Raw genomic sequence first — 23,559 nt, 5'->3', positions numbered from 1 at the left:
GTCTTTCCAATCAACGATGCTTATATATAGTTGTCCCTCTGCATGCTAGACGTTACTCAGTGCAGGCAGCAGGTAACGTACAGCCAGGATGCACGGTGCAGTTCATAGAATCCAATACAGAATAACTCTAGAAAAAACCTAAGGTTGGAGCTGTAGTGCCGTAAGTTTTATGCAGGCGTAAACTGTTAATTTTTGTCCTGGGATAGCCACTTCCTCAAGGTAGATGGGCTCTTAGCATGTTTTCTGCCATCTTAAGATGTCAGAAGAGCCAAATTATGTCACACCAGTAGTCCATCTAACCCAGTAACCTCTGGCAGTGGCAGGAGTGGCTGTTTTAGAAGGAAGGGGTCTGAACAGGATGTACCTGAAGTGATCTATCCCTTGTCATACCCTCCTTGGCTTGCAGCATCTAGCGATGAGATGCTGCATTAGCGCTTATTTTGGTAGTTTCTGCTCTGGGAGGGCTTTTTGATTTATCTGCTCCCAACAGTGATAAGCTGTGTGGGTGTATGCATGACCACTGTGTGAGTTGTTGGCGCTAGTGTGTGTGCCCAGGTTCTTGGACCAGGCTAGGAAATCAGCTGCTTGTTTAGCAGTTCTATTTAGAAGTAGATGTCCCCTGAGCTTCTCTCAGACATGTGAGAAGTGCCTGCAAATGTAGAACAAAACCATTTCCAGTACCATTTCAGAAAGGAGGCTTGAGACCTGAAGTCTGTTGTGCTTTCTAAAATTGCTCTGTTGGCTACATTGAGGCCTAAAACTGCTCTCAGTAGCATTTTACTGAAAGCTTTGCCGAGAGAGATTGCCAGCCAGTGGTTCAGCCGTTCGCATAGAAATAACTAAAGGTCCGTGGCATTTTAGTCTCCCAGAAAGAAACAACTTAATTCTGATGCCTAATGTGTGTAATAGCCTGAAAGCTTGCATGGTTGCAGTAGTTTGTGTAGGCGAAGAGCTTCTGCCTCTGCAGCCACAGAACTTCCTGGAATTCTCCTTTTTCTTGTGCCATGGGTGGAACTTGAGTTTGCGGTGGGCATTGATTAACTTTCATCAGTCTTGTCAGAATATTAGATTTCATTTTAACATCCTTTGGGGGAGGGAGGTAGTGCTTTGTATGCAGGGGTGCCAACAGGAGGGTTGCTGTCCAGGTCAGGAAAGACCTTCGGGTAGGTATGTACAGTGGGCAGTGCTGTTGTATGGAGCTGTAGTACTTAGCCTGTCAAATTCTTACACAAACACTTGAGCCTCAGTTTGCCAATTAATAAGGTGCTGTGTATGACTGCGAGTTTCCTAGTCCATTGGACTGTTGGACATTACAAGGAACTTGTATTCTTGAACTAATACTGACTTTCAGGTTCTCTTTCTGTGGGGCTTTTCTTTCAGAATCCTACAAGGAAACCAGATTAAGTCCATCATAAAGAAAGCATTCTCTGGCCTGGAAGCACTTGAACATCTGTAAGTATTTTGCCTTGCAGATCTTGCAGCTTCCTCTTTTATCAGTGTCAGATTTCTCTCTCCTTCAAGCATCCAAGTCTTATAACTGCTTAGAGTAGCATATGAAATGCAGTGCTCTGTGTGACATTGTGCTTGATTTACAGAGATTTGAACAACAATGCAATCATGTCCGTCCAAGAAGATGCTTTTTCTCAGACTCGCCTCAAAGATCTGTAAGTGTATATTTGTTTGTGGCAGCTTGTGGCATACTGTCCCATACCAAATCCCCTACAGCTTCCCTTTGATTCTGCTGGATTGCAGTTCTGTGACAAAATATCAGTAAGAAACAGCTTTGTAAAGATCAGTTGGATGCTGTGGGCTTTTTGTTCTGCTGGTATCTAGGGTCTGCTATAAAATCGGTATCTTCATTTTCTGAACATATGCTGTAAAGTATCTCTTTTTCCTTGTGGCATTGGGCACATTTTTTCCTATGTTTATGCTGCTTGTTTAGGAATAGTTTGAGAGACCTCTTGAATAGGTGTTGGTGTTAAAAGCAGTGTTCTAATCAATAAAGCTGTGGTTAGCTGGTCTTATCTTGGCTTGGCTCTTCTTTTGTTGGGGTCTCTCTGTCTCTCTCTGAAAATGTCTTCGAACAGGAAGAAGTTACAAAAAGTTAAACCCAGGTTAAAACGTTTGCTGTGCATGACTTGATTACTGTTCTGTCTTAGGGCAGACTTTATATCCCTTGATGATCCACCAAGCGAATGGTGCCATTATGGTTACTTATGTAGATGTTAGCACTACTCCCTAACATTTGTCAAACCAAAGCCTCAATTCTTACTTTGTTGTCTATCATAGTTCATGGTATAATTCAACATGGTGTAGAATTCAACCCCATTTTTCTGATCCAGAAAGTTAGGAATTTCGTAGATGTGTTATGTAAGTTGACCTAAATTTTTGGATCAGAAATAAGGGATCAACTTATACCGGCCTCTGTGGCCCAGGCACCTGGGGGTAGCGTCTCTCAGCTGGTGCAGCCCCGTCCCCTGCGAGCGGCGCTATCTCGGTCGCACCAGCCAAGCGCAGAGCCCAGCCCCATCCGCTGCAAGTGGCACTGCCAAGCCTGGTGCCGCTCACAAGGGACAGGGCTAGGCTCAGTGCTTGGCAGTGCCTTTCATAGCGGACAGGGCCAGGCTCAGCGCTTGGCGAGCACATCCCCACCCCCTGTGAGGGGTACTGCCTGGGCCGTGCCAGCCAAACACTGAGCCCAGTGCTGCTCTTAGGAGTTGGTGATATGATTATAAGTCAAGGTTGAATTTTAAGAGTTAAAAATTGGACTTCAAAACTCAACTTACATGCTGTGAAATACAGTAAAAGGTTCAAAATCAGTTGGAATGCAGCCAGCAAGCAAGAAAATGTTCCATCAGGAGCCTTTCCAGGGCACTTGACAGCCATCATGTTTTGCTTTCCCTTTAGGGGGGAAAAAGCCTTTTTATAAACTTTGCAGTGGTACAGAGATTTTTTGTTGTTGTTACTCAGCTATGCTGCCCAAATCGCATGTGATCTTCAAACATGTAAACCATTCTAATGCTAAGTGACCTACACACCCCAAGCTAGCTTGAGCATAACTCATAGCCTTCTTACAAGCAAATATCTTTTAATCTGTTTTTAAATCCTATTAATTCTGGCCAGATTACCAGATAAAAATGAGGCCAATAATTGTGAGGGGGGGAAGGTGAGAAGACCATGTTACAGACATCAGGCACTTTCTTTGTGAGGTCTTCCAGACTGCCTCATGTTTATAAGATGGTAGATGACAGTAAATAACTCTCAGATAGCTGAAAGAAATCCCTTGTGCTGTGAATTGCACCTTTTCAGTCTGTTACTGAAGAACCTCAGCTTGTGTTAGTGGTAGGCCACTCCTTTCTGAAAGATGAATCTTTTCAGCACCAGAGTCACAGTTCCTGGTGTGACACCTGCTAACAGCAGTAGAAACTTTTGACTGAAGATTCTGTTGCTTGACAGGTGCACCCCAGATACCTGGAAGTGACTATATGCTAGTAACATTTAGCAGCTTTAGGTCACTGCAAATGGAGGAGGGGCATTCAATTAAGAAAAGAATAACTTCACCTTTTCCTTGTTTTTGCAGGATGTTGAACACCAGCAGCTTACTCTGTGACTGCCAGTTGAAGTGGCTGCCACAATGGCTCAGTGACAGTCATTTGGAGCAGGCTGTTAACGTTAGTTGTGCTCACCCTGAGTGGTTAGCTGGGCACAGTGTTCTCAGTGTGGACCCTGAAGACTTTGTCTGTGGTTCGTATTGTTTATTTCTTTCGCTTAAGGACACTGCAATGCCTAAATAGATGTATGCTGCTTTGGAAGCCGGTCTTTGCTGTCTAATTAAGATATCCAGGTCTTGGCAGCAGAAAAAGTAATTGTGTCTGTGTGATCCAGAGCCTGCCACTGGCTTTTTGCTCTTTTTTTTTTTTTTTTGAAGCGGGTTTTTTTGCCTACGCTGCCTGGATTCTGGAGCAGCTGAGTGCTGAAGAATGTTACTGAAAGAGGAAATCCTGAAGCAGTTTCAAATAAATGTTCAGTGCCTTGGGTTTTCTACCTTGTAGAAGCTGTTGGGCGCTGGAGTGTTGGTTTTCTTAGTACCCGAGAGGCAAGGCCCTTAAGTTTTGGTGCATAAGGTGACGAGGGCTCCGTGGTGGAGAAAATCCTGTCGTGCTTACCTAGCCTTCATCCCCACAAGTTTGGCATGTGTCAAACTGCAACACATTATCCTCACATTTAGACTGGGAAATAGGGCAGTGAGGATTACCCCTGCTTCACAGATGGGGAGCTGATGTGCAAAGACTGTGCAACTTGACCAGGGCCACACAGGGAGTAGACGGCTGACCTGAGCGTCCCGAGTGCCAGATTTGCGCTCTAAACAATTGACTGTTCTTCTCCATCTGTGCTTCTCTTTCCTACGGAAGAAGAGAAGTACGATCTTGGGAGAAGCTGAAGCACTCATTTCTGTGCCCGTCCTCCCAGTTTTATTTAGTGCTGTGGCCTATATCAGCGTGTTTGTTAAAACAAATGGCAGTAAAACAGCTGTATGTTAATGGCAGGGAAGTGAGGGGATTCAGGTCACTAAGGCATACTGCAACTGTTCGGTTTTCCCTAAGGTATTTCTTTCAGTTGCTTTTTGGGCACCAAGCACAATTAATTCTGTTATTCTTGAGGATATGCCTTTGCCTTAAAATCTGCCTCTTTAAAACAGAAATATGCAGCACAATTTAGCATTGTGTGCAGAATCTGCAGCACATTCCAGGTGGCAGAGGCAAATGCAATGCCCCACAAAAGACCTTGCTGTGGTGTTCACCTCCTCTTTTCTTATTACTTACTGTCTACAACCACCTGTTGTCATAATCCTGTTTCACAGCTTCCTTTTTCCTATAGCCACCTGACTTGAAGCTGAAGGTAATTTAATGTGGAGAACAGACAGTGAGGATGGATCTGTCATCTGCAGGATAAAACAGCACTATTCCTTCATAAAATACTATTCCTCTCAACATTTGTTCAGAAAGATCAGCTGCGTGTGGAAGGGGAAACTTGATTAATCTGTCTGCCATCATTTTTTGCAGATGACTTTCCCAAACCACAGATAAGAGTCCATCCTGAGACCACAATTGCTCTACGAGGCATGAATGTGACTCTGACATGCACTGCTGTCAGCAGCAGCGATTCACCAATGTCCACGGCCTGGCGGAAGGACAGTGAAGTACTGTATGATGCAGAGATTGAGAATTTTGCCAGGTATCGACAGCAAGGAAGCGAGGTCCTTGAATACACCACCGTTTTACACCTTTTCAACGTGAATTTCACCGATGAAGGGAAATATCAGTGCATTGTCACCAACCATTTTGGTTCTAACTATTCCAACAAAGCCAAGCTGACTGTCAACGGTAAGCAGTTACACCAACAAAAGACGTTGCTTTTAACCAAGAGTTGTTGTTAAGCTTGCAAGAAAAATGCTTTAGAAGTTAGTTGTGACAGATGAAAGCTTGCTTCTCCCCTCTTCCCCTGTAATTGTGCCAGGCTAGCTTCAGGTTCTATAAAGATCCCATTAGGGATCCATTTAGGTCCATGGAAGTACCCCAGCTGGAGCAGGTAAAGAAGATACTGAGAATGATGACAAACACACAGTCCTTCCTCAGTGGAGAGCTCCCTCTGTTAGTTTGTGTGAGTGTGTGGATGGGCCCCACTCTCCGTCACAGAGCTGAGGGAGACCCAACTAGTGACTTAAACTGCAGTAATAGGCTAAAATATAAATGCCATGCCATTTTAGACGTCCTGTTTTCTTGTTCTGGAAAAAGGCAGAGGAAAAACCCATGTTAAACCAGGCCCTTGGAGATACTGAGTAAGAGCAGCAATCCCTTTTCTCAGGAGGTGTCTGTATTTCCAGCTTTGCTTGAAAGGCAAAGACTGCCTTGCAGTGGTGAGCCTGTACCAGAGCCATAGAGGAAACTGCTGTTTGCCATTAAGACATGCATTTACTTCTCCTTTCACTGGGGAGGGGTAAGAATGAGTCAGCAATGTAGCACAGTTGCAAAAAAATAAAATAAAATGCAGTTTTGGGCAGTGTTAACGGAGGCGTCATATGTAAGATACAGGAGGTGACGGCATTGCTGGACTCAGTGGTGGATAGGTATCCGTGAGAGTATCAAGTGCGGTTCTGGGCTCTGCAGTGTAAGGAGGTCCTAGAGAAATGCAAGGTTCCAGAGGTGAATGACAAGCTGATAGAGGTGCTGGGATGCATCTGTACAAAGCAGGGTTGAGAACTTGATTATGTTTAGGTAGGGATAAAAGGAGATGAAAGAGCAGTTTTTAACTATTTGAAAGGTTGTCATAAAGAAGAGGGAGAATGGAGGCCACGATGCAGAATAATGGGTTTAAACTGCAGCAGAAAAGATTTAGATTAAACTTCCACACAATTTTCTTGGAACAGGCTGTCCAGGGAAGTTACAGAACTTCCCTCACTGCAGGTTTTTGAGAACAGTCTGGAGCAACTTCTGTCTGGGAAGGGTCAGCAAGGGCACATCCTGCATTTGTGCTGGGCTAGGTGACCTGCGATGTTCTTTCCAGCCCTGAGATTCTAGAAGGGAGATTAAGTAATGCTTCTTTCCTTTAATTCTTACTATGTTGTGGTGGCTGAAATATTGTCCCTCCCTGCTAAGACTAGGTGAAATAAGCCTTGCCAATATCATATGTTAAAGTGTATGATACACAATTAGAAACCAAAAATAAGAATGACTATATCAGCCTGTATAAGAGGGTAGAATTGCAGCAAGGAGTAAGATCTGCTATCATGCAGCAATTCCTCTAGCCTTCTGCTGTATCCTATGTGCTGAAATGCTTCCCTCACTGAGTTCATGATGTCTCTACTGGTGCAGAACTGCCTTCCTTCCTGAAAACCCCCATGGATCTCACGATCCGTACTGGGGCTATGGCTCGTCTGGAGTGTGCCGCAGAGGGCCACCCCACGCCCCAGATCTCCTGGCAGAAAGACGGCGGCACGGACTTCCCAGCAGCGCGTGAGAGGCGTATGCATGTTATGCCTGAAGATGATGTCTTCTTCATTGCAAATGTAAAAATAGAAGACATGGGAATCTACAGCTGTATGGCACAGAACGTCGCTGGAGGTCTGTCAGCAAACGCCACGCTGACTGTGTTGGGTAAGTGAAGTGTGGATCTGGGATTGTGTGGGTCCTCTCCTTTTTTTTTCCTTCTAGTTGTAAATGGTTTTAGGCAGCAAGGAGCAAGGGAGGGCAGTTCCTTTAAAGACTCTGGCCTGTCTCTCCCCAGCAGGTAGGCATGCACAATGCAGACATACGATTTTTACAGTGGAATCCCAAACTTGATGAAATAGGTAGCCATGCTGTTTCCTTGTCCATTGTTTCCGGGCTGCATAATGAGACGCATGGGGGTAGCTTCCATTCAGTTGTGCTTGCTGTACAGTTTTAAAAGAGAGAATGTAAAGGGTGTACTTCATCAAGGAGCGTGTAGACTTCATAGCAGAGACTATCTTGTGGGAGCTCAAGAGCAGCCTTGAGTGTGCCAGTTAGCAGCAAAAGGAAGGTTGCATCCTCAGGGCTGTAGGCTTCTTGAAGGCTTGCTTCTTTATAATATTGTGGCCATATGCAGACTTAGGAGCAGAAATGACACGGGGACTGTGTTGCCCACGCGCTGAGGTTCGCTTCAGCATACTCACTGGGACGGTATTCCGTCAAGTTGGAATGACAGCTGCAGAGCTGGATCTGTCCCAGTACCTCCTTACTACTGTGTTGCTTTGCTTTGATCTCACTGCCAGAGGCCAGGCTTAGGCGGACTCTTAGATCTCTTTTAGCGCACCTAGGCTTACTGTAGTCAGGATTCGGTGCCCTTATCTTTCAGATTAACTAAAGGTCTCTATCCTCTCCTGTCAGAAACCCCTTCATTTGTGAGGCCTCTGGAAGACAGGACAGTAACCCGTGGGGAAACCGCTGTGCTGCAGTGTATAGCTGGCGGCAGCCCTGCCCCACGCCTCAACTGGACTAAAGATGATGGGCCTTTAACAGTGACAGAACGGCACTTCTTTGCTGCTGCCAATCAGCTCCTGATCATCGTGGATGCTGGCCTGGAGGATGCTGGGAAATACACATGCATCATGTCCAACACGCTAGGCACGGAGCGTGGCCACATTTACCTGAATGTCCTGTCTTCCCCAAACTGCGATTCTTCCCAAGGTGGCATTGTGCATGAAGAAGATGGCTGGACAACAGTTGGCATTGTGATTATTGTTGTGGTCTGCTGTGTTGTGGGCACCTCTCTGGTATGGGTCATAGTTATCTATCACATGAGAAGGAAAAGTGAAGACTACAGCATCACTAACACAGGTAAAATATAGGACTAGGTTGCTTCTGTTCTGTTTCAGCCAGTCACGTGTGAAACACTTGTAGAAAGAATGTAAAGCCCCTGATTTTCCAGACCTGCATTAGGCCAGAGAGAGAAGTCTTTTGTTTCTCATAGCTGAACTTCTCTTGCTCGCTGCATGCAATTGACTGGGTATGTTTTTCAAGGTGCCCCTTATATCTGCTCCCCTTTTGGGGAGGGGAAGGAGTCAGAGCCTTTCATGTTAAGCGCAGTCCTTTGTTTAGACTTCATACTTTGATGCTTGTGTCCTGCCACCCTGCTGAACTGAATGGAACAAATTTAAATATGTGGTTTTGGGAGTAACTGATAACCTGAAATCACTTGCAGACCTCAGGGTATAGGGCAAGGCCCATAATGGATTTTGCCCCCTCTGGGTGGAGGTTTGACTAAGCCAATGCTGGTGATTTCTATAATCACCTTGAAGCGGAGAAGGGACGGCGCACAAGTCGGATCCATTTCTTACTCTGCACCAGTCTGCTAACCAGTGACAAAGCTGTGTTGATTTGGTCATTGTTGATTGTGTTTCTTTCAGAGGAGATGAATTTGCCTGCAGATATTCCCAGTTACTTATCATCCCAAGGAACTCTGTCGGAACCTCAGGAAGGCTACAGCAATTCGGAGGCAGGAAGTCATCAGCAGCTTATGCCTCCAGCCAATGGCTACGTGCATAAAGGCGCGGATGGTAAGCACAGCGTTTGCACACATTGTTTGCCTTGCAGCAGCACTCCAGTGTAGCTCTGAGTTCTGGTAACTAATAACAGCTTGTACAAAGCCAGGAAATGTGGCCTTAGGCCCAAAGGTGACTCTTTTACAAGGTTGGCAGGTAATTCTAAGACTTCTGTGTATTGTTCTGTTAAGTAGATGTTTTCTGTTTAGTCTTAGGGTGTTCACGTATGCTTCACTCTTGGGGGAGCATGAGCTCATAGATTCATAGATGCTAGGGTCAGAAGGGACCTCAACAGATCATCGAGTCCAACCCCCACTGCCTAGGCAGGAAAGAGCCAGATGCCTATCCAGCCTTTGCTTAAAGATCCCCAAGATAGGGGGGAGCACCACCTCACTTGGAAGCCCATTCCAAATTTTGGCCACCCTTACTGTGAAGAAGTTTTTCGTGATATCTAGCCTAAATCTGCTCTCTGTCGGTCTGTGACCATCGTTCCTTATAGTTTCATAGTTGGTAGGGTCAGAAGGGACGTGAACAAATCATCAAGTTCGACCCCCTCCCGCTATGGCAGGAAAGACTAGTGGGGTCAAATGATGCCAGCAAGGTGTCTATCCAGCCTCCTTTTGAAGACCCCCCAGGGTAGGAGCGAGCACCACTTCCTTTAGAAGTTGGTTCAGATCCTAGCCGCCCTGACTGTGAAGTAGTGCCTCCTGATATCTAGCCTGAATCTACTCTCCTTCAACTTATGGTCGTTATTCCTTGTTACTCTCAGTAGTACTCAGGGGAACAGGGACTCTCCCATTGCCTGCTGGTCTCCCTTGGCCACTTTTTATAGACAGCCACCAGATCCCCCCTCAGCCTTCTCTTGTGGAGGCTGAACAGGTTCGGGTCCCTTTGCCTCTCCTCATAGGGCCTGTCCTGCTGCCCCCTGACCGTGCGACTGGCCTCCTCTGGGCCCTTTCCATGTTGTCCACATCCCTCTTGAAGTGCGGCGCCCAGAGCTGGACGCAGTACTCCAGCTGTGGCCTGACCAGTGCCGCATAGAGGGGGAGGATCACCTCCTTGGACCCGCTCAAGATGCATCTGTGGATGCACGACAAGGTGCGGTTAGCCCAGGTAAGAGCTCAGGTATATACCAAGGGACCAGTTCTCTCTGAGATAGGTGGGGTGCCCAGGGCTCCCACGGGGGGGGATTAAGGTGTCTCTTCACTAATGCAAGAAGCATGGGGAACAAGCAGGAGGAGCTTACTCTCCTGCTTGCAAGTAGTAAAATCGACCTGGTTGGCCTAGTGGAGACATGGTGGGATGAAACTTTTAACTGGGCATTAGACATAGAGGGCTATAGGTTGTTTAGAAGAGATAGGAAGGGGAAAAAAGGTGGGGGTTGCGCTCTATGTTAGGGAACAGTGTACCAGTTCTGCCTTCCAAATGGCACCAGAGGAAGGCTTGGCTGAGACCCTGTGGGTCAAACTTCAAGAAGGGTGGGGGGAGAGGGATCTGGTGGTAGGGGTTTACTACAGACGGACCACCGCATCAGGAGAAGAGCTGGATCTGGATTTCTCCAGGCAGCTTGGGGAGGCCGTGCGTGCAAAGGATGTTGTGGTCATGGGGGATACGAATTACCCTGACATCAGCTGGGGGGAGCAGTCGGGCAGGTCGAGCCACTCACGGAGGTTCCTGACGTGCGTCCAGGACCTGCACCTCGTGTAGGAGGTGCTCCTCCCCACTAGAGGAAATGCCATACTGGATCTGGTGTTAGCCTCTGGGGATGACCTGGTGCGGGAGGTGCTAGTACAAGGGAGGCTAAGGGACAGTGATCCTGAAATGATCCAGTTTGCTATTCAGAGGAAGGTGGGGAGGGGAACTAGCACAGCGCAAATGCTTGACTTTGGGAAAACCAACTTCAATGTGCTCAGGGCAGTAGTCAGGGAGGCACTCGGAGCGCGGGGGTAGCTAGTATGAGGGTCCAGGAAAGGTGGTCCGTCGTCAGGGAGGCTATCCTTGGGGCACAGCAGGACGCAGCTCCACTGTGCAGGAAGGCAGGAAAAGGGTCCAAGAAACCTTCGTGGCTGAGCGCGGATGTCCAGGCTGGCCTGAGGGCAAAGAAAAAAGCGTACTGGCAGTGGAAGCAGGGGGCAGGGATGAAGGAGGAGTACACCTCCCTGACCCAAGTTTGTAGGGATTTGGTGAGGAAGGCTAAAGCAGCACTGGAGCTTAGATTAGCTTCTGGGATTAAGGATAACAAAAAGTCCTTCTTCAAGTATATAGGTAGCAAGAAGAAGTCTCGGGGTAACACTGGACCCCTACGAGGCAGGGCAGGGCAGGGCAGGGCAGTTGGTGACGTATGTGCGAGAGAAGGCAGAACTTCTCAACAAGGTCTTTGCCTCCGTGTCCCTGTCTGCTGACAATGGGGAGCTGTCAGGTGACAGCGCAGAGAGGCCCAGGAAGGATCGAGTCCCCCGACTGTTAGTTCAGACCTACTTAAGGATTACCTGGAGGGCTTAGATGCAACCAAGTCGGCGGACCTGGATGACTTTCATCCACGGATGCTGAGGGAATTGGCTGGTGTCATTTGGCATGGCTGTTCGAGGACTCCTGGTGCTCGGGCCAAGTCCCTGAGGACTGGAAAAGGGCCAGTGTGGTCCCTATGTTCAGGAAGGGGAGGAAGGAAGAGCCTGGCAACTACAGGCCAGTCAGCCTCACGTCTATCCTGGGGAAGGTCTTTGAAAAAATTATCAAGGGCCACATTTGTGAGAGCCCTGCAGGGGAAGTGATGCTGAGGGGTAAGCAACACGAGTTTGTGCCAGGCCGATCCTGCCTGACTAACCTGGTCTCTTTCTATGACCAGGTTAGAAAGAGCTTAGATGGGAAGGAGGAAGTCGATGTCATCTTCCTGGACTTCCAGAAGGCCTTAGACACGGTGCACCCCCACCCCCCCACCCCCAATTCTGGTGGGCAAGCTGAGGGGCTGCGGCATGGACGAATGCACGGTCACGTGGGTGGCAAACTGGCTCCAGGGGCACACGCAGAGGGTGGTGGTGGAGGGGTCGATGTCAACCTGGGGGGGTGTGGGCAGCAGAGTCCCCAGGGCTTGGTCCTTGGCCCGGCGCTGTTCAACGTCTTCATCGGAGACGTGGACGAGGGGGTGGAGAGCACCCTGTTCAAGTTCACTGATGACACCGAGCTGTGGGGTAAAGTGAATACGCCGGCAGGCAGGGACCGCATCCAGGCAGACCTGGATAGGTTGGAGAAGTGGGCGGATCTGAACAGGACGCGGTTCAACAAGGACAAGTGCAGGGTGCTGCGCCTGGGGAGAGGGAACCAGCATGACAGCTGTAGGTTAGGGGCTGCCCCCCTCGGAGGCAGAGAGGGATCTTGGAGTCAGGATTGACTCCAGGATGAATACGAGTCGCCAGTGCGACGAAGCAATAGGCAGAGCCAACCGCACCCTGTCCTGCATCAGCAGGCCCAGAGAGGTCTTCCTCCCCCTCTACGTGGCGCTGGTCAGGCCGTGGCCGGAGTCCTGCGTCCAGTTCTGGGCGCCGCACTTCAAGAGGGACGTGGGGAACCTGGAGAGGGTCCAGAGGAGGCCACTCGTATGGTCGGGGGCCTCCGTGGCCAGCCCTGTGAGGAGAGGCTGAGGGACCCGACTCTCTTCAGTCTCCGCAAGAGGAGACCGAGGGGGATCTTGTGGCTGCCTACAGCCTTATCAGGGGCCAGCAGCAGGGACTCGGGGACAGTCTGTTCCCCAGGGCCCCCCTTGGGGTCACTGGGAACAATGGCCACAAGCTGAGGGAGGACAGGTTTAGGTTAGATATTAGGAAGAACTACTTCACTGTAAGGGTGGCCAGAGCCTGGAATAGGCTCCCAGAGGGGGGGTGCTCTCACCGTCCCTGGGGATCTTCACGAGGAGCCTGGACAGGCACCTGGCTGGGGTCTTATCACCCCTGCCACCCCCAGTGCTCCTTCCTGCCCATGGCGGGGGGTCAGACTAGATGATCTGTCTAGGTCCCTTCTGACTCACTGATTCTCTGACTTTTGACTATGTCCCCGTATTCATCTAGGAGCCTATAATGACTCCAAGATCCTTTTCTACCTCTGTGCTGGTGAGAAGGGAGTTCCCCAGCCTGTAGGTATGCTGCTGGTTCTTTCTCCCTAGGTGCAGTACTCTGCATTTGTCAGTATTGAATCCCATCTTATTCTCATCTGCCCACCCCTGTCACCTGTCCAGATCCATTTGCAGCCTGTTCCTCCTTTCTAGCGTGCCCACTTCTCCCCACATCTTTGGTGTCATCTGCGAATTTGAACAGGGTGCTTTTCACCCCTTTGTCCAAGTCACTGATGAAGATGTTGAACAGTGCGGGCCCGAGGACCGAGCCCTGGGGGACCCCACTGCCCACGTCCCTCCAGGTCGAAAATGACCTGTCTGCCACCACACTCTGCGTGCGGCCCTCCAGCCAGTTGGCGACGCATCTGACCTGTGTAGGCAATGACACCACAATCTCCTAATTTTTTAACGAGAATGGGGTGAGAGACTATGTCCAAGGCCTTCCTAAAGTCCAGAAAGACTATGTCCACCGTGACACCTGCGTCCAAGGTTGGTCTGATGGGACCTGCCTCTAATGAACACACGTTGGTTGCTCCTAAGTATACATTCCCCTGCTCGCCCCTCACAGATGTGCACCTGGATAACTTTCTCAAAGAGCTTCCCCGGGACGGAGGTAAGACTAACAGGCCTATCATTTCCTGGATCCTCCTTCCTCCCTTTTTTGCAAATGGGGACCACACTGGCCCTTTTCCAGTCCTCTGGCACCACACCAGAGCACCACAGGTGCTCATGAAGCTGTGTCAGGGGTCCCGCAATGACCTCGGCTAATCCCCTCAGCACTCGGGGGTGGAGGTCATCGGGACCTGCTGATTTGAACACGTCCAGTCCCGCCAGACGCTCCCTGACTAGGTCCTCGCTGACTTGGGGCCTGGCTGCGCCTCCCCTGGGTTACCCCAAGAAGCGCCCTGGTGAACAGGGTATCTCCAATCACTTGCTGCGTCCCCCTAATTAATTTGTAGGTGGCTCCAGATTGGAATTGTTGGGGCCTTGTGCCCATTGGCCTCATGCCAGCTCCCTGCAAGCCTGACCTGCCCCCAAGGGGATAGGGTGTCCAGTAGGACTAGTTGTTGCCCGGCTCCATTCCTCCCTGCTGCCTGTGGTTGAGACGGACTGGAAGAGTGTTTTGCTTGGAAGTATAAAAGCTACCTTCTTGTGTACGTTTAGCACACAGCTGTAAGTTCGCTGTAGACAGGTATTAGCAGTTGGTCAGCTGAATATGCCCCTGCTGTCATCTCTTCACCTTCCCCCCACAAGGGTGCGGTCCCACATACCTAGCTCCCTTTTACGGGAGAGGCGTGACATGCCATTCAGGGTAGTGCAGGAGAAATCCTGTGGGTGGTCTGGCATCAGGCAACATCAAGTCCCTCCAGGCTGCCTGCAGCGGTGCAGGAGGGACAGTGGAACCTGCAAGCGCCCGTGACAGATGCCTGCATATATGGTTCAGCTTCTGAAAAGGCAGATGGAAAGGACTGGGGTTCATTCTTCCTGCCGTTGCTTGGAGGATGCAGTAGGAGAGTTCAGAGCAACACACAGGCATTGCTCCAGACATTCACAAATGCTGCGCCCTGGTAGAGGTGCCTGGGTTGGATGCCACCCTTGGCAGAGCTGCTTTAGCCTCCAAGGACCACATCTGTTATATCAGGCCGTTGCCTCTGAGTCATCCAGAAAAAGCGAGCAAACTTCCTTGGATTCGGTGCTAATCTATGCCAGGCTTTTTGAAGCCATGCCACTGTAATGTTATGTGCTCGTGATTTATTTGTGAAAGCAGCTGCAGAAACCAGGCATCTCAGCCCTTCTAAACAGACTGTGTTTGTTCTGCAATACATTTATTAGGTGGCACAGGTCCATTAGTGATCTGCTCAGATTGTTATGACAATGCCAACATCTACTCCAGGACCCGAGAGTACTGCCCTTACGCGTACATCACAGAAGATGACCCGCTGGATCAAACCCTCTCCAATCTTATGGTGCATATGCCCAAGGAGACCTATCCAACGCATGTCCAGCATGAAACCAGCACCCTGGACAATCTGATTGCAGACAGAGAGATGTCCGTCTTCCTCACCAACCATGACAGAATAAGTGAGAAGAAACTCCCCTCTCAGCAGACAAATGGTGAGTGCCTGACCTATTGTCTGCTCTGTTTTGTGCTGTCGGGTGGGTACCGGCCTGCCTGCCGCCCTTTGTTGGTACAGTTGATTCCCGTGTGTCTGACTGGGTGTGGTAGTGCATGCAATAGCTGATCTGATTGCTAGGTGCTTGTGCTCCTGGCTGTGCTTTGAGCAGAGAGGAGTCTGGAATTGGCACCAAATGCTCCTGGCATTGAGGGACGTGGCAGTTCCTGCTGGAAAAACAGCACCTTTTGAACATGCGGTTCCCCCCTCACGGCGCTTGTGAGGTGTAATCTCTTGCTCTTGGCTATCGGGTATTTTCCTCTGCAGATCTCTCTCAGGAAATCCAGAGAGCTTTTGTGTTTGTATCCAGCGGGGCTCAGTGTTTCAAAGCATTTGAAAAAATGTCTGGTAGGTGCAATAGTTGGGTCTTGTTGCAAGTCTCTTCCAGAGAGCTGCTTTGGTGTACATGGAAAGACTATCAAGCACGTTGTTGCTGGTTACAGTAACAGCCAGCTACAGAGGAAGGCCTCCAGTAAGATGTGTACTTGGAAGCCAAGTAGAAAATAACCTTTTTTTTTTTTTTTTTTAACAATGCCCCTTTCTGCTAAGTCGTGTGGCGTGTCAGAAATCCATTTAAAACTTGGTGCATTGATCGTGAGCTCAGATCCCTCTTCGTTTTTTTCCCCTCAGAACCTTTTCAGCTGCCCCTGTGGGGAATAAACAAAGACCTTGGGCTGTCGCGGTCGCACTGCCTGCATCAACAGTCGGTACACGAGGCGCCTCGAGCTCCCCGAAGCGAGGGCGTCCTTGACGGCGACCGAGAGCAAGCTGCTTCACCCAGACCTTGCCACAGGTTATGTGAGCATAACTTTGATTTTAATAGGACTCGGAACATTCAGGATTACAGTGAAACTACATAAGGCAGCAAGGAGAAACCTTGGAAGCGAGTTCAGACCAACTGACTCTCTTACTACCTCAGGATTAACCCCATGGCCAACGATGCTGTATGTGCATGTCTACGATTCCAAGTTGAGTGGACCAAGATGGACTCTGCTACAAGTAGGATAGTGACACGGGCTCTCGTCTCTGGGATTTGCTGGTGTTAGACAGGAAGGTGCAGCGGTCTGGCTGAACGTCCTGGTGAAAGAATAGCGACAGCCACAGCAGAAGTACAGGAAGGCGTAAAGTCTGATGTGGGGACGGCCTTTGTGGATACGTGTCTTGAAAGTGCTCCCGAGAAGGCATAGCTATTTCATGTTGCCTTCTGTGATTGCTAGCAGCAGCGTTTAGGGTGTCCCTTTGGAATTCGCTAGCGATTGTAAGCATACAGCTGTTGGCCAGCTTGCATTCCTTCCGACTGTCAGCAGCACTTCGCATTACTGTGTCAGTCTTATGTTTTGGGGTTGTTCTTCCTCCTACGACTAATGAACTGTAGTTGTAAATGCATTTGCATTTATAAATATTTTGTATACACTAAGCATATACATGTGTTGGCTGTAATGTAAATATTTTTTATTATGCCAAAGTGTATGTATGCTGTTCTAATTTTGACAGCTGCCTGTCAAACCAGAACTTTTATGATTTGGTTTTCTGATATCGAAAGCTTGTTTCCAAAGGATAGAGCTGTCTTTCCTGTTGGGAAGAACGTGGTGTCTTGCAGGCACGTTGGTGAAAGAGTGCCCCTAATGACTTGTGCTCACTTACAGCAGCAGATGTCAGGCTTGACTAGTGTTACTGCAGCCTGTTCCCTTTTAGTATGTACCCAGGAGGCCTGGGCCCCAGTCTGGCCCATCACACCTGGCTGCAAAGTTCTGTGAGTCTTTTGTGTTGAAACCTGTCTGTTCCCTGCTACAGCATGAAATCCGACAGGAACCTTGTAGGAACAGACCTGATTCTAATCTGCAGCTTCCAGCAGCGCTCGTAGCAGCAGGCACCATGAGATTGACACACCTCAGCAGTGTCTCCAAAATGCAAAATGACTCCTCTTCTTCATGCACATCTAAGGAAGTAATACCAAGCGTAAAAGAGTTCTGAGTGGCTGATGTCCTGCCAGCATTTGAGCTTTCATCTCTTTTCAAAGGCCTTCCTGGCCCATAGGTTGCAGAGAGCTCCGGCTAAGTGAACAGTACCTTTGATTTGTCTCTAGTCCTTGGTTTGGCGGCCATCAGTACAGGCACCTGAATTAGGCAGGGGCCAGTTAGCTGTGCTGGAGGGTGCCAGCAGCAGCTTGGTGTAGACGGTCTTGTACCAGCGCAGCTTGCCTTTTCCCAAGCCTGGTGTTCCCAGGCCTGGCTTTTGTAGTATGAATAGCAGCATAGACAAGGCCTTAACTTGCAAGATGTGAGGCTTAGATCTGCTGGGCCTGGGCATAGAGGAATCCTTTGCAGTAAGTGCGAATGCTGAGTGTGCAGCACACAAACACTCCTCTGCTGCTTAGACAGCCAGGTCACTTCAGGCAAACTGTTGGGAGGACGGCAAGGTGGAGTGTTAGGCCTCTCAAGCTACCCAGAGAGGTGGTGGAGTCTCTGTCCTTGGAGGTTTTAAAGACCTGGCTGGACAAAGCCTTGGCTAGGTTGATGTAGTTGGGGCTGGTTCTGCTCGGAGCAGGGGGTTGGACTGGATGTGACCTCCTGAAGTCCCTTCCAGCCCTCGCTGTCTGTGATCCTGTGATTCTCTTGGTGGAAGGGTGTGTGTGGTACTCGGCAGGTGTTCGGCCTTGCATCAGTGCACAAGAAGCGAATCTGCTGTTCAAAAAGCTTGTGGCCCTATTGTAAACTGCCAGCAGTGAGATCCTGGGCCTGTTCAGGTCTGTGGTGAATCCGATTCTCTCCAGTACAGCCAGAATATTTCGCCCAAGCAGTAGGCGATGCATGGGTAATGAGGACAACGCTTCTGGCCTCCTGCAAAGCATCAATAGCTTTTTTAATCAGAATCCATTTCTGGCCGCCTTTCCCCTAGATTGAGAGAGCATTTCCTGCAAATTCCTCTCACTGCTGACGTTGTGCGTCAGGCAGGGAAGCATCAGGGCATCAAAGTTCCCCAAAAGCCACTGCTTCCTGATTTAAAAAAAAAAAAAAAAATCCAGGTGGAAGTGGAGGGGGTTATTTAATGCTGGTGATCTCATCCATGTCGCATCTTCAGCAACCCAGTGAGCTCAGAGCTCGACTGGGTTAGCGTGACACCTTCCTTCTGGCAAACAGGGTCCCAGGGCTGGCTTCCTAGGGATCGATAGTTCTGTTCAGTTCATAGACAGTTCACTGCATGTGTGTGGGACCAGCAGCACTGCTTTACTTCGCAGGAAAGATGTGTCTGCATCAAACAACAGCTCGAGCTATGTGAGAGCTGGTGCCCGGTGTCGGCTTGGTGGGGGTATCGGGGGACTTGCCCTTTCCGAGCCCCCCACTCAGAATCCCTGAAGCCAGGGATCAGTTGTGCGTGCTGGTGTTGGCTCTCCGTTACTTTCCTAAGGTGATCCTTGACATGGCTGGTGGCCTAAGCCAGGTAAACCAGGCCGGCAATGGCAGGGATGCCCAGGTTCTCAGTGGGTTTGGTGTTGGCAGGGATGCCTGGGTTGTCAAAGCGACTTGCGCAACAGTGCACCAGCCTCATTGGAGCGGGGCCAGAATTGTTCCTGAGCTTGTGATAAAGTGGAACCAAGCGCCAAAATTGTAGCCCCACGGTACTGTGAGGTTTTTAATACTTGTAGGGTATTGCACATAATATAGTCACTACAGCTTAAAGGGAAGGTAAACTTAAGTATCTTTCTGTGGCTTGTAATATATTTAAAGTAGGCTTTCTCTCTGAACACTACAAAGAAGACACTGTCACTTTTTAGATGCAAGCCTATCTCTGTTCCGCAGAAGCCTGCTAAATATTATCTTGCTGGGATCCCGTGACCCCAGCTGACTTCCTGCCCCTGGGGCAGGGGGCTGGACTCTGATCTTCCAAGGTCCCTTCCAGCCCCAATGTCTATGGAATCTATGAAATATCTATTAGGCTAAATTCATAGCAGAAATGTCAGGTCATGAAATTGCTCTAATGGAAAACTTGCCTCATTCCAGGCTTCCTGCCTGCTTTGGTCATACATGGTAAAGGGCCCGGTTGATCCCTGGCACACTGAGAGCCGCGATGTCTTGCCAGCAGGAAAGTAATCCTGTTGTGCTTTGTCCTCTCTCTTGGTTTGACAAACACTTAATGACTTTCCCTCCTGTCTCTTGTATGGAGCGTAAATCAATGCTGTTCAGGTTTCTCTGTTTGCAATTGCTCCATGATTGCAAACGTGCAGGAATGGGCACAAGAGGTCAGAAGTAGTGTCTCTTGGTACAATGAGCAGAATTGGGACCAGGGCTTGTCAGGGAACTTGTCCTACCTGCACCAGAGCAGATTTGTTGTCATTGTGTGAACAACAGCATCTCCCTTTTTATAGTGGTTCTCAGCTGGCTGTAAACAGCCTTCACCACTAAAAAGGTGAGCTAATTGGGAAGGTGCCTTATTCACATTGTGAGAACCAGGCTAACTTCCCATCCGCAGTATTAAGAGCAACAGCTCCTAAACATTCACACTGGAGAAAAAGCTTTGCAGAAATGTTCCCCCAGCTGTTTTCCCGGAGACCCAACTTGCACAGAGCGGATAGTCTATTTTGCATAAACGTACCTGTCGTCTTCAGGCAATGTCGAAGCAGTAGCAGCTCTAGTACTGGGAGTACCTACAACAGTGTGAGCAAAGCTTTCCCCTTTCCTAGTCTCTATTTATATTTTTCTCACTTAAGAATGTATATTTTGTATAGCATGTGTAACATACATTTGTCTACTGTAATATACCTTCATTCAATAAAACACTACGTACCTTGTGAACCTCTGGTGTGGCTTCCATAGCATGCAGGACATGGGATGCTGGAACATGAAATGTTTGCAAGTTTTTTCCCTGGGGGAAAAGTGTAGCAAAGCTGGTAAGTCCTTTCAAGTCAGGTGGTGGAGGAGCTGGCTCTCCTCTCTAAGTAACCCTGGAAATGCGGCTAGAAGGGGACCGGGTGCTTGGTAACATCCATCCTTTCTCTTCCTTGAGTAAGGGGGTTGGCTGGCTCATGTGCCTGCTTGGAGAGACAGCTGGCCAGGACTGAGCCCTGTTGTTGGACAGATGCAGCCCTCACCTGTCTGGGAGTCTGAGCCCCTGCCTGATGATCCCACTTCTCGCTGACCACCCTCCAGCGCTCCCCCACCCCCTTGGGTTTTTGAGATGGGACAGAGGGTTTGGAAAGTCTGGACTTGCAAGTGGTGGGTGGCCTGCATACAAACAGCTAATGAGGTATGTGTGAGCACTGCAGGGCTAGCTCAGCAGTTCCTCTGCTTCAAGTGGCTCTGGGGAGAATGCAGACAACAAGGTGTCTTTCAACAGCTAATAGAAGATAATCAGCAGGTTGAGAGAGGGCTCAGAAGCTCTGTAAAACTATTCAAGTCCTCACTAACTGAGCAGTGCCATGTATCGCAAGGCCTAGTATTCCTCATTTCTTTATAAACACAGTTTTTAATATGCACTGTTATGACCTGGCCTCTTACTTGCAAATCAGGGCTTCATTTATCCCTTGGAAGAGGGCAAAGTATTTGCTCTAAGCTGACAGTGCTGCAGTCCATGCCAGGCTAATCTCTTCTTTGCTCAAGTACAAGAAAGCAGACAACTCAAGAGATGCATTCCTCAAAACTCGAGGCAATTGTCAAAGAAAAACCCCTTGATGGCATGGGGGTGAGAGGAAACCAGCAGTATGCTCACAGCTGCTCCTGTAGTGGCACAGTCTGTAGTGTGTATCCAGAGTGAGAAGATTAGGTACAAATTTATTCCACTGTAGCTAAACTTGTGAAACCCCCAAGTACATCCATGCACCCCATTATCCACAGTTGTCACTAGGCAAGCTTGCAAGGCCCTTTGAGATGAACTAACAGTGCTTTGCAGGTTTTTGCTCTGTGCTTGTAGGATTAGTCCCTAGAAGGACCTCCAGGCAGCTTGGAAGTGGCTAAAGCTGGCCACCTGATGGCCTGTGCATGCTGGGCCTCCAGTGACAGCAACAGCCCTCCATAACCAGGTTTCAACAGTGCTTCCAGCCTGCTCGATGCTACGAAAGGAGAAGCTGGTGTCAGAAGGCCTGCAGCCTCCCAGCACACGTGTCATAGTCCATGTTCAACTTTTGTGGCACGTGGTGAATACCAGCTTGGTCCCTCTGCTTTCCCTCTAAAAAAGCAAATCTCTTCCTGAGTCAAACCATTTATCTTTTTAGTTTCCCAGGTTAAGAATGCTTCTGCTGAGGAGGAGAGATGTCAGCCTATTAGTCATCGCTTTGCAGCAGGCTGAGTAGGAAGCGCCTTATGCTTTTTCCTGGACACGTGGGAACTTTGGCCACCCTGCTGCAGCGCCAGGCCAGGCACACACAGAGTCAGCTCTGCTTCAGCTCTTTCCCCAACCCCGCTCGCCTGTGACCAGAAGTGGCTTCTTCTCCATGGTGGCTCGGTGTGCTGAGCTGAGCTAGCGCCGTGGTCCCAGGGTGGAGCAGACTGCTGGCTCCAGGAGCAGGCTCTAGTTCCTTGCTGCAGGACCACGTCATGGGCCGGGTCACCACCTCGCTACACTCCTCCCCAAGGATGAAAGTAAGTCGCTTGTTGCTGCCTGTTTCCTTGCCTGGTTGCTGTCTGAATAGGCTTTGCATAGTTGCTTGTTGGTAGCTCATTGTTAGCCACCCCCTGTTTGGGATGTCTTCCTGGGCTTGTTGCTGTACCGCTGCTCTGGTGCAACCCAGTGCTCTGCTCTGCCTTGCCCACCCTACACAAGTCAGCACACAGCTTATAACAGTATCCTCATCTGCCTGGGCAGACGAGCAGAGCTTGCATGAGGAAAGCCTCACTTGCTAGAGCTTGGGTTCACATGCGTGAACCACCACTGTGCTTGGCACAGGACCATTTGGGGAAGCCTGGTACATGGCAACTTTTGGCCCGCTTTTCCCTCAGCTGCTGCAACAGCTTGGAGCAGGGGTTGCCCATGGGACCAGCTTGGCAGAAGCACGATCCAGATGCTGTGCTCCGCATGGTGCTTTTCCAGGAGCGCGCAGGCCTGCGCCCAGCAGCCAGCTGTCTAATCAGGCCTGCAGCTGAGGGGGGTCAGCTGGCCAGCAGCCTTGCCATGTGCTTGTGGGCACTTGGTAGGCTCTGCACAGCTCCTGTTTGGGCTGCACTTCCTGCACTGCCCTTCTGCAGACCCACGTGTGTGTCTGGGATGGGAGGGGAAAGTCCAGGGGTGTGATCTTGGTCTGCTGCAGCTCCTGTGGTGGGCTAACAAGGAGACCAAGCCTGGGCTCACGTCCAGTCCAGAGCTAACATCCTGCCGCCTCTGGCACTGCTGCTTGTGGCTTTGTGCTGCTGCCTCCCTTTGTTTTTTTTGGCTTGTCACTAGTGCAGGGGCAGGCCCCAGGCACTCACAAAGTGGGGGCAGAGGCTTGGGTATTGGGACCCCAGGATGGTCACCAAGCTGCTCATGATGCCCTGCGTGAGTGCAGGGATCTCGAGTGAGCCTGTCCCTTACCCCTCAGTAAGGCACAGGCCCAGTGGCTTTTGGAGCATGTGGGCTGTGACTCTCAGCTCTGCTCTTCACTGTTGTGGCACCATCCCTGCAGCAGCAGAGACAGTCACATGCATTCCCCTGTAGTGAGAGCAGCAACCATGTCGTAGGGACCAGCGTGGTTGTGGACCCCACCCTTGCCGGCCTGGGAGGGACCTGTATATTGAAGCTCAGAACAGTGGCTTTGAGCACATGGGAAGCACTAAGCCTGCCAGAGCCAGCGTGGCCCGTGGACAGTGCAAGTGGGATAGGTGCAAAGCAGGCAGGACCAGGCTGGTGCAGAGCCACTTGGTGAGCTCTTTGCATCGGCCCTTACTGCAGAGGCTGCTGAGGGGACTCCCACGCTGCTCAGTGGGAACGGGCACGTGAAGGACCAGCACAGACGAACGTGGCCAGTGCTGAACAAGCTAATGACGGGACCAAGATGATCCATGCAGCCCTCTCCCAGCCCGTCTGTTTGTATTCGGTGGCTCCAGTCAATGCAGCGTGCTGGGATTTTCCCAAAGTTTTCAACAAGGTCCTTCCTTCCCTAAAGGCCTTCTCAGACAAACTGCCATGGAATCAGAGCATGGCTGGCATGCGGAGCTCCTGGCTACAGGACATGGCGGAGGCCAGTCGCCTCACGGGGTCAAGAAGGGGCTGGGCAGAGTGATGGAGGAGGGGTCCGTGGGGCTGGGAAGTAC

The 23,559-nt window shown here is 49.8% G+C and overlaps 1 protein-coding gene and 1 long non-coding RNA gene across 4 annotated transcripts in view; both read left to right on the top strand.

Moving 5' to 3' along the window:
• LRIG2 (leucine rich repeats and immunoglobulin like domains 2) overlaps positions 1-20,130 on the top strand; it is a 41,517-nt gene extending 21,387 nt beyond the window's left edge. Inside the window, exons 10-18 of one of the 3 annotated variants that reach the window (XR_016438837.1) lie at positions 1,381-1,452; positions 1,596-1,664; positions 3,581-3,744; positions 5,064-5,384; positions 6,873-7,154; positions 7,905-8,354; positions 8,924-9,073; positions 15,058-15,278; positions 15,968-16,106. Coding sequence is in view for 2 of the 3 variants with exons in the window: in XM_090024978.1 (XP_089881104.1) it covers positions 1,381-1,452; positions 1,596-1,664; positions 3,581-3,744; positions 5,064-5,384; positions 6,873-7,154; positions 7,905-8,354; positions 8,924-9,073; positions 14,997-15,278; positions 15,968-16,197 (2,020 nt within the window). In the remaining variant the exon portion in view is untranslated. Of the gene's footprint in view, positions 1-1,380; positions 1,453-1,595; positions 1,665-3,580; positions 3,745-5,063; positions 5,385-6,872; positions 7,155-7,904; positions 8,355-8,923; positions 9,074-9,965; positions 10,398-14,996; positions 15,279-15,967 lie in introns of those variants that run through there. The other 2 variants (XM_090024978.1, XM_090024979.1) reach the window with 2 other exon arrangements.
• A 1,429-nt stretch (positions 20,131-21,559) lies between these two features.
• Positions 21,560-23,559, top strand: part of LOC149853626 (uncharacterized) — a 37,835-nt gene continuing 35,835 nt past the window's right edge. Inside the window, exon 1 of the long non-coding RNA XR_016438911.1 lies at positions 21,560-21,912. This is a non-coding gene — a long non-coding RNA (uncharacterized LOC149853626). The remainder of the gene's footprint in view (positions 21,913-23,559) is intronic.

The sequence above is a fragment of the Crocodylus siamensis genome, chromosome 13 (genome assembly GCF_052110815.1).
Source record: "Crocodylus siamensis isolate JL-2025a chromosome 13, ASM5211081v1, whole genome shotgun sequence".
Lineage (NCBI taxonomy): Eukaryota > Metazoa > Chordata > Crocodylia > Crocodylidae > Crocodylus > Crocodylus siamensis.
This window is presented reverse-complemented; position numbering and strand designations above follow the sequence as displayed.